Source organism: Agrilus planipennis, unplaced genomic scaffold (genome assembly GCF_000699045.2).
Source record: "Agrilus planipennis isolate EAB-ADULT unplaced genomic scaffold, Apla_2.0 scaffold25, whole genome shotgun sequence".
Lineage (NCBI taxonomy): Eukaryota > Metazoa > Arthropoda > Insecta > Coleoptera > Buprestidae > Agrilus > Agrilus planipennis.
The window spans coordinates 456,721-466,828 of NW_020439112.1; the positions used below are offsets into that span (position 1 = coordinate 456,721).

The 10,108-nt window shown below is 30.2% G+C and overlaps 3 protein-coding genes across 10 annotated transcripts in view; all 3 read right to left on the minus strand.

The window, feature by feature from the left end:
• LOC108738091 (threonine--tRNA ligase, cytoplasmic) overlaps positions 1-1,819 on the minus strand; it is a 9,791-nt gene extending 7,972 nt beyond the window's left edge. Inside the window, exons 1-6 of one of the 4 annotated variants that reach the window (XM_025977648.1) lie at positions 1,594-1,819; positions 1,113-1,357; positions 808-1,057; positions 461-718; positions 258-404; positions 103-200 (exon numbers count right to left, since the gene is read on the minus strand). In XM_025977648.1, the coding sequence (XP_025833433.1) occupies positions 103-200; positions 258-404; positions 461-718; positions 808-1,057; positions 1,113-1,357; positions 1,594-1,617 (1,022 nt within the window). In that variant the 5' untranslated portion in view covers positions 1,618-1,819. The other 3 variants (XM_025977647.1, XM_025977646.1, XM_025977649.1) reach the window with 3 other exon arrangements.
• Positions 1,820-2,122: 303 nt separating this feature from the next.
• LOC108739530 (facilitated trehalose transporter Tret1-like) lies at positions 2,123-7,043 on the minus strand. Of its 5 annotated transcripts, none has more exons than XM_025977669.1 (5): positions 6,943-7,043; positions 6,591-6,782; positions 6,379-6,529; positions 3,800-3,923; positions 2,123-3,568 (listed from the first exon to the last, which is right to left on the minus strand). In XM_025977669.1, the coding sequence occupies exons 4-5, from the start codon at positions 3,852-3,854 to the stop codon at positions 2,196-2,198; spliced, it is 1,428 nt and encodes a 475-aa protein (XP_025833454.1). In that variant the 5' UTR covers positions 3,855-3,923; positions 6,379-6,529; positions 6,591-6,782; positions 6,943-7,043; the 3' UTR covers positions 2,123-2,195. The 5 variants fall into 5 exon arrangements, with proteins under 5 accessions (XP_025833454.1, XP_025833453.1, XP_025833455.1 ...); XM_025977668.1 differs by having other exon boundaries at positions 6,379-6,536; XM_025977670.1 differs by having other exon boundaries at positions 3,800-3,929; positions 6,379-6,536.
• Positions 7,044-7,467: 424 nt separating this feature from the next.
• LOC108739558 (G patch domain-containing protein 4) lies at positions 7,468-9,993 on the minus strand. Its single transcript, XM_018473518.2, has 4 exons — positions 9,668-9,993; positions 9,458-9,609; positions 9,140-9,405; positions 7,468-9,023 (listed from the first exon to the last, which is right to left on the minus strand). Exons 1-4 carry the CDS (start codon positions 9,711-9,713, stop codon positions 8,135-8,137), a joined length of 1,353 nt encoding a protein of 450 aa, XP_018329020.1. The 5' UTR covers positions 9,714-9,993; the 3' UTR covers positions 7,468-8,134.
• Between the last annotated feature and the right edge of the window lie 115 nt (positions 9,994-10,108).

A 10,108-nucleotide genomic window follows, 5' to 3' on the forward strand; every position in this document is an offset into this window, starting at 1 on the left:
CTTACAGCATAGTGTTCCCAATGACCAGAAACTTGCCACAACTTCACGTTATAGATGTTTGGAGAAACCACTTCTTGAAACCCACGCTTCCTGTACTCTGATCTTATGAAATTAACAAGGGTGTTATAAATGTGAGCTCCTCGAGGAAGGAAGAAACAAGACCCTGGCGACAGTTCGTTAAAAAAGAATAACTCTTGTTCCTATAACAATTTTTATTACAATTTGCATAAAGATAAGCCTGTCAAAAACTCTATTACTTTTCCCACTTTGCGATGATCTCGTTTTGCAGCTTCTTCCTGAAACTTTTCCCATTCCTTAAGCAACTTAGGATCAGGAAAACTTATACCATAAATTCGTTGCAATGTTTCAGCATCAGCTTTTCCTTCCCAATAAGTTGAGGAGTTCTAAAATTAATTAAATGATAGAAAAAACTTTTTATGATTGCAGACAAAACAAAAACCTTAGTAATTTTTAATGCCTTGATCTTGCCAGTGTGTCTGACGTGAGGTCCCCGACATAAATCAATGAGGGGGCCGCAACGATATGCGGTAGTTGTGGGGGTATTAACCTTTTCTTGTAATATACGAACTTTGAATGGATTATATTTAAACATTTCTAGTAAATCTTCTTTCTTCAATTCCAGCCTTTCAAATGGTTGTTTTTCTTTTGTAATAGTTTTGATTAGATTTTCCATGTAAGGAAAGTCCAAGTTGGATACCTAAACACAAGTTTATTTTATAAAACAAAGATCTTCAACTAAATTGCATGAAAACAACAAATTATATTCATATCTTTTAATATAATTACTCCTTTATCATCCAAAAACATATCATAGTAGAATCCAGATTCTATAGGAGGACCATAGCATAAACAACCACCATACATCCTTTCCATGGCTTCTCCTAAAATATGAGCAGAAGAATGCCAAAATACTGCTTGTGCCTCTGGGTCATCAAATTTCAACAACTCCACCTTGCAGTCTTCTTCTAAAGGTCGATCCAAGTCCCAAAGTACACCATTGACTTTGGATATAACTGCATTATCAGCCAAACCTTGACTAATAAAAAAATTACTTTATTAAATAAGGTAAAATTTCATTTTTTATTGTTAACCTTATGCCTTTAGCAATGTCATAAGCTGTTGTTTTCCATGAAGTGCCATCCACAACTTTGCCATCTGGCAAGGTAACTTTGATAGATGTTTGAGGTTTTGAAGCAAGTTCAGCTTCATACTGATTTTTTAGTTTATCCCACAGTGTTAGGCGATCTTGAATGAATGAAGGCCATGGTTGAAGTTCCTTTATGTTGGTTTTATTGTCACCAGCACCTTTCTTGTTTTTTGCTTTAACCTTTGTATTCTAAATTACAAAAAAATATTGTACTTTTTAAGACATTTATGAATATATTTAATAACAAATATACACATAAAATAAACGAGCCAGTTGTAATGCAATTTAGAACGGGCTTACATCAGAAAAAAATGTAACTGTTACAAACCAAGTTATAAAAAGCCTGTTGAAAAATTGGTATAAATGTTCTATTCTGAAATAATGTTCTCAACATCGTAGAACTTATTATATAAAAAATTTCATGCCTTTTCGTCCTGAATTAAGTCCATTTTCCGGATTCACTTAAATTATATTGACCACAAAAACACCGCAGAGCACGTTAAATTACAGGTTATGTTTGCTAAATGTCAAAGTTGGTCAAAGTGAAAACCACTCCATCATGTGGGATGTGAATCCATGCTGGCAAGTTAATTAATAAATAATACTGAAAAATTACACCTTATCTATTGATTAATTAAAAACTTTGTTATGTAATTAATATAAATATCTTCTTAATATTTAATTATGGTAGTATATCGCCATCTACTGAGATTTTCTGTAACCGAAGTATTCCGTGTTACACCGGGCCTTACCGATAAGGTATCTACCTCTCCAGCGATTAAGTTTTTTTTATCCTGTTTCAGTAGAAACAGACACGTAAAAATTTCTTTTCAAATATATTTTTGCACCATTTAATTGTATCAAACAAATTAGATTATTACAATAATAATTATAACTTAATAAAAAAGCATTTTTATTTCTTAANTGAATGTACCCTTCGTTTTATACATTAAAATAAAAAGTTACATCTATTTTTCATTCAAACTTTTCCGTTTACAATTCCGTAAAATTCGAAATTACCTAACAATTATTTCTCACAAATATTGTTACCCTTATTTTCAAAACCGTTATATGCATTTGATTTTCTTGTATCCCTTCGCCCTTTTAAATACTGTTGTATTTCTTCTAACGTCTTCCCTTTTGTTTCTGGCATCCAAAAGTGCCCGTATACCACTCCAAACATCGTACAGGTCCCGAAAAGAAAAAATGGCGAACTTATGCCAAAATTCTTTTGTAAAAGATGAAACACTTGTGTCAATATACTTATCAAAATGGCAAAATGTATGGAACAGATACTTAAGGCTTTTGCTTTGGCTCTAGTGGAAAACATTTCTCCCACCATCAAATTTGGGGCAACCAAAATTCCAAAACTCATGCAAATAACGTACAAGATCATACCCACCAACGGCATCCAGTTATAACTAGTTAAATCGTAACCGAGGTTGCTAAGATAATAATAAACGCCCAAAAGGAAAAGAATTATTGCAGTAGTAAAGCTAGATGTCATAAACAACGGTCTCCTTCCAAATTTATCGACCACTGCAGCTGCCAAAGAGGCAACAGTTACTTGTATCAAGAAGTAAATTATAGAACAAATTTCTGGAGAAAGGAAATCACCACCTTCTTTGAAGATTATTTGGGCATAGAAACCAATCGGTGTTATACCAGATAGCTGTTGAAAAGTCCTTAGACAAAACATGACGACCAAACCCCTTCTATTACTATCAATCATGAACAGGTCTTTAATACTGTTACTTTCGGACATTTGTCTCTTAACATCTCCTTCTAGTTGGTTCAGTTCTTTCTCCACATTATCCATTTTTCTCAATGCTTTCAGGGATTGTTCGGCCTCTTTTACTCGATTTTTCATCAGGAAAAAATAAGGAGATTCAGGCATCCAAGAGAATGTCAAGAGAAAAAGTATAGGGGAAATACAGGCTATATACGCCGAAACGGTTATGGATGTATAGGAACCATAAGCTGTCATTACGACCTGGCCCAAAAGAATTGAAACTGACAAAGAAGATCCCAGCACTCCTCTTACTTTCGGTTCACAAATTTCACCCAAATACATGGGGTACACAGCATACAGTCCTCCCTCGAAGGCCGAACCGATCAATCTGGCTATATAAAGGACCATGACCGTCTTTGCATTTGCTATTAAGATCCAGGCAATTAATTGAGGAATGGCCAAAAGGAGAAGGCATTTTTTCCTTCCAATAATATCAGCAAGGGATGCAAATACGGGAGCCGCAACGATGTACGACAAAGGACCGATAAGAAGAATATACGAAGTCTCATCGCTTGTAACATGTGAAGGAAATTCGTCCGAAAGAATTTTTGGAATTGCTTGAGGGGGCCAGCCGAACTGTAATCCCATGCCAAAGGCATTTATGGCACCTAAAAAAATAAAATGTTATTAACAATAGCAAGCCTCTCTAAAATAATTTCATTCTCATTTTACTACAGAATCCTAATGAATATCGTTAGTTTTAGTTCTTATTTATATTCGAAAATTATGGACTAAAATAATCAATTTTTGAAATAGTTAATCTTATAGTAATCAACACGGTTCTGAGCCCTCCGAGCACACTTATTTTTTTTGTTTATTAATTAATGTTAGACACTTACATGTAACAGCAGCTAGAACTTGGGGCCATTGCTTGCTCTTCAAATCTGCAGACATGATTTAAACTTCGTCAGCGTTTCTTTAAAAGTACTTTCCAAATGTGAACGTCTGTAGGTTGTCCTAAACCTATAACTAACTTAATATTGAATGTACCCTTCGTTTTATACCTCATTCTCATCAGAATGTGTGTATCTTGTCATAAAATAGTATCATATGTTTCTGACAAAACCGTATTAGTTAAAAGCGTAAGATAATTGCAACAATAAATATATTTACTTAACGTAATTTACTGTTAATTACACCTGCTCCTCGTCTTATCATTCCTTAAAAAAATTAATGAAAAAGACTTTTATTTATTTGTCGTTTATTTGAATAAAACTTAAAAATGTAGCAGTAAATTATTGTTTGCTTATGCGTTCGGACACATCACATTTCGGGTTTTTCCATTTTTTTACATAAACGAATGTTTTTTAAAGGCTGCCTCAAGAGACAATATCAGGCGAAAACAATGAAGTAAGAGACTTCAAGAGCTATTCCAAACAGTTCAATGTATGTTCTGAAATTTACGATAGCTTCGGATTTCCCTTGTTTGATAAAAATTCTTTAACTAAATACAAGTGTTTCAAATAGCACCTGAGATTCGTTACGTAATATAGGAGTACTTTGGAAATTTTACAGCTATACAAGGAATTTTTAAAAAAATCATAATAATTTCTTATGAAATGATCAATCCGTTTGAAACATCACCATTTGATTGATTAAAATTGGTACATTGGTACAGCAAGTCTTTGTTTTTTTTTTATTATAATACAACTACTTGTTTAATGCATCTGAAAAATAAATGTATTAAACTTTTTTAACATGTATTTCTTTGTAAGTTTTCAAAAAGAGCAGTTGTATTTATTTTAAATGTAATATGATGTATGATCGAAATTTTTACTCAGAATAAGTGTCCGCCACGGATAAAATAGTACAGGGACTAAGAAGTCGGGGGAGTCCCAGCTTTTTAATTTTAATTTCCAAAAAATGTATCAAGACAAAAGTTTATATAAAAAATTTTTACAGACAGGGAAATATTTAAAATATCTGAGGTTTATATTTTCAAAAAAGAAAATACTAGTTACAGATAGAAAGTATTTTGCCGTTGTTTGGAGTTTTTAAATGTATAATAACAAATTCATAATATCGTTGTACATATTCGTTTTGATACCGGAAAATATTTTATGTTTTGTCCAACTTGATTTTCAAGACCCAATTATTTTTGTTGTGGATAAATTATCAATCTGGTTAATTGTTTGAAATACGTTAAATAAAAGTACACCAGATTAGCCCAGTGAGAAGTAATAAAATTTTTTTTAATGATCAATTATTAGATTCAGTAAAAGTTGTTTAAGTTTCACTATACGAAATTACTCAGCCTATCGAAAATACACAACCAATGATGGGCAATATAAATACCCATAGTAGTAGCAAGTGGAGGGAGTGAAACATGCAAGTCTTTTTTTTATTTTAAACCAGAGCAACGTTCCCAACCAAAATCGAACTTTCAAGAAATGATAATAAATAAAATGGTTGCATTTTTAATGGTAGTAATTTAGTATTATAGAATTTATATAATTATACACATAGGATCTGGATAGGTATAGTTAGGTACATATATAAAGTCTACGTAAAGTATGATTTGAGATAATGGCGAATTTCAAAATGAATCTTTAGGAAAAATTTTGGTTGATGACCATGTTCGGTTATTGTATACAACCCACAATCAATTTTATATAACTGAAATGTTTGAATAAGTGACACTCGTTGAATTTGCTCTTGCTCATATTTATAATAATTTATTATGAGTGTAACTGATAAGGTACATGTGTAGTACACATGTATATCACCTCCTGCGAACTGTTAAAGACAATATACATTTAAGAAATAAGATAAAAAAATTATCGCATTTCGTATTAATATAAAGACACATTTTTGGTTTACTTTTCATTCAACGTCAGTAAACTCTTCCTTATCTGTATTTAAATAGTCATCAGATTTTTCAGTTATTGTATTACGCAGATACTGTATGTATTGCTCCCTGATATATTAAAAACTGTTTAAAGAAAAATAATTAGTTTGCCAACAGAAAACTGCATGAAACTTATTTTAAATTAATTGTTAATCAAATGGACACAGCATTTCCTATTAATTAAAGTCACATTCTTATAAATAGTATATCACTTTTAACATGTTCTGTGATCAAAAAGTGGTACTTTTGATTAAGGTAGCTAATTATTTGTTTTGGTGTGACCAAGTTTAATTAAAATTTTCAAAGGTATGTGGATTAAAATATCTTATGTTTTAATTCTACCATTCAATTATTAAAATAAAATAAAATTGAAGAAAAAAGTTGGTTTTCTTTATATTACAAAATAAAACTTTGATTGTGATTAGTTACTCAAATGTTAAAATTATATGTTCAACTTTTCAAAACAAATTGCTTAAATTTAAATTAATATATGCTGAAAATTGCATAGTTTCCAATAATATGGTACATTATAAACATACCACCTATGTTAAGAAATTATTTAACACCTACCGTTCCCTTGCTTCAACATGGATGCAGTTATTAAAGTTTTTAAAATAGTAGTAGCGTCCCATGATGCTGTTTCCACAAAATGTGAGTAACATTTTTACAGTAGCACTTTTGTTAAATGATAGGAATATTAACCCAGTACCTTCTTGCCAGCCTGAAAACTATTTCTTAAGTTTACGAACGCTTGAAAAGTTGTACTAATCATATTTATATACCTATTACTGTATGCTTTTGAGTTTTCTGTACAATATATGACTGATAATGATGTTGAGATGAATGTAGATATATCAAATTGAAGAGTCCTTATTAGTAGAGTTGTAACATTTCTCAGCAACACAGTTGCTTGAAGAGTGGACCGTATTTTTGGAAAGTTCTTATAATGTGTTTCAATCATTGTAACTGAAATACTAATAACAAATATTTTATAAATAATTTAATACAATGCTACATTAATTTATTTAGTAACTTGGTTTTGGCTGATGAATGAAATACACCTTAAAACGGCTCATGTGAGAATACTTGTTATTAAAATTATATTTTAGCATAAGAATTATTGACAAATCTTACCTGTTTTAAAAGAAAACATTGAAATTATTTTCATAAAATACGAACCTGTAAACTGTTTAAAGATAACCTATAAAATTTTTAAAACACCCATATACCAGCGTTGCCAAATTCACTCAATTTAAAATAAAAATTTTTAAAACAAAACAGCCGATTTTTGAAAAATCTTGTAAAACTTTTTGTGTATATCATATCATATAAATTGTAATTATAGGATTATGTAATTCTTAGGTGTACCACATTCATCCAATAATCAACCGCAGTATAAAATTGATATTATTGACAATTTTGTATTACAAGCTTGCGATAAAAAGAGTGGCCTTTTTGAATTTAAAAAAGTTTTGAAGAAATTTAAGTATGTGCCTAACAACTTTTTTAGTATTTCGCTAAAGAAGAGCTAAAAGTTTTAGATTATTTTTTTTAATGTTAATGCTGAGCGATGTAAGGAGACACAAAATTAAGAGCATTAAATTATTGTAAGAAACAAAAAACAATACCGGGGTAAATTAATAAAACATTACTTTGAAATTAAATTTGTTTATATTTTTATTGACATTGTAAACCCGCAATTTGTTTAATTACATTGAACATACGTATTTTGTTAACGCTTGATTATTTAAAGGAAACATAAAAACATTCAGCTGACAAAAAACTTAAATATATAACAAAAGTGCATTCATCAATGGTATATGTATATTCATAACGCCAGCTAATTTAAATAATAACTGTGTAAACTAATATGTCTTTTACTAGCAACTCTGCTAAAAACAACACTTTATTACATAACTAATTATTTAATGTCAAATGCAATATAAGTACAACACCTAAACAATTTATAAAATACGTAATTAATTCCGAAAAAATCATTTTACTCCCTAGCAGTTTTTTTTCTATATTAATAATTATTGTTATGTTGTATTAATTTTAATAAAATGTGTTTATGTAGCGTATGTAATCATTATAGAAATATTTGTTTAATTTAAACATATAAAACGAGTGTAGTCGTAAATAAGAACTCCAACAAAACAATTAAATTCTTTAGATACTTTAAATACAAAGTTAGAACTGAACTATTAACTTAATGAAGAAAAAATCATCCTATCAAAATTCATAGGAACTTTTCAACAACCGGATTCTTTTTTCATTTTCTAATTAGTGAAACAATTATTTAGATTAATTTAAGTAACTTACATTTTCATTCAGAATCAGATATTTTACAACTGTGCAACGAATGGACGACTTTGTTCAATCGTTTTTCAAGTCTTCGTTGTTTTCTTAATCTTTTCTCTTTATATCTGTTAACATCCTTGTTTTCATAATGACTTTTCTTCACATCTGCTTCATCCAAGTCATCTACTTCAAATTTTAATTTACGTTTACTACATTTTTGGCATCTACCGTTTACTTCTTGTATTTCCCCGTCCACGTCAACATCGCTCATCTTATCTATTACACCGTCTAAGAACATCGCAGTCTTTGTATTTCTTTCGTTTTGTTTTTTGAGTTTTCTTCTTAAAATTTTACGTTCTTTTTTTGAAAGTTCCTTGTATACAGAAACATCAAATTCGTCGGAGTTGGAATTGCTGTCGCTATTTTTTAAGTCCAGTTCTGGACAGTCAATACCTTCATCCTGGTCATTTAATTTATCTGAACGAGTAGGGTCATTTTCAGCTTGAAGTTTAACAGTGACAGCAATTGTAGATGTACTACACAATGGACTTCCATCGCTTGTTCCACTTTGGGGACTGGAATCAACTTCTTGTGTTTGATATTCAGTAACAGTTTCATTAAAAGAAACTCGTTTTCTTTGTTTCTTACGACTTTTATTTAATTTGGCTGGAGAAGAAACAAGGTAGTTCTTTTCTTTGTATGTGCTTTCAACACTGTTTGTTGAAACTGAATCGTCAATTCTATTTTTATCTTTCTGATCATTAATTTTTTTAAGTTTCTTTTCTAAATTCTTTCTACTTCCAGTATCATCATTATCAGTCAGTGAAATCTTTTTTAATTTCTTAAGAAGCATTTTCTCTTGTTTTTCTATTCGGGAAAGTTTTCCACTTTGTTTTATGCCATGTCTTGCACCTCTAAAAAAAATTTATGATTTCATACAGCAAAACTGAAGATATCCATAGTAGTGCAATATAAATTACTCCCAAAACGTTAATGAATGGGATAAAAAAAGTGAAAAATTATTAAGTACTTGTGTGCAGTTCTTCCTTCACATGCAGCCAATAGTTCTTCATCAGTTAATGCTCTTACATTAACTTTATTTGGTTCATCTAAATTGTAGGAGCCTGCTTCACTAACAAGTCCTTTATCAGTAAGTGTAGATCTTTTTATGAAAGAACCATATTCTAAATTTATGTTTTGACATTTTAAACCTTTCATATAGCCTTTTGTTGAAATATCTATCGACTCTTTGGATGTTAACTTAAGTTGAACATTATTGTCAGAATTAACGGATACCTGGAATAATTCGCAATTTACTACTTTATTTATTCTTATCTTGTAGACATACATCTATATTGGAGGCTGCCCGATTATAGATGTTGTTCCACCAATCGTTTTTAAATTCATCAGCGGAATTGTGACCTACGCCCGAGGTATCGAACTTTAATTTAGGCTTTATGGCTTTGGATATTCCTGTTTCATTTTTTCCAAGTCCTTGCCCTAATAGTAAACTGAGCAGTCAAACAACAGAAAATCTTAATAAATCAAATTATAATACCTTCTCTCCAACCATATTTTTCTAATTGCTTTTTGGCAAAATCCATTTAAAATACGTTAATTCCTGTTATATCGTTGACAATTTCTATTTTATATTTCATTTATTTTTTATTAATTATAGCAAATATATATGTGTATATATTTATAATAATAAGTAGTAATACAACAAACTTTAAGGTTATAGTTATGTCAGCTCGTGTCTGATTGTAACTGACTTGAATCTGATTTGTAATTTACTAGTAATCTACTCATTTACTGAACTGAAATTCAATGTAGTTGTCCTCCTAGTTCTGTTTAAAAGGAGTATTCAGAGAAGTTTATATTTATTCATGAAGTTATTTACCATTTATCCTTAATTTTTACTAAACCATAATATATATAAAGTTATTAATTTTCATGCATGGTATACGCTCTGATAAATGAATGCAACTATTATTTCAGT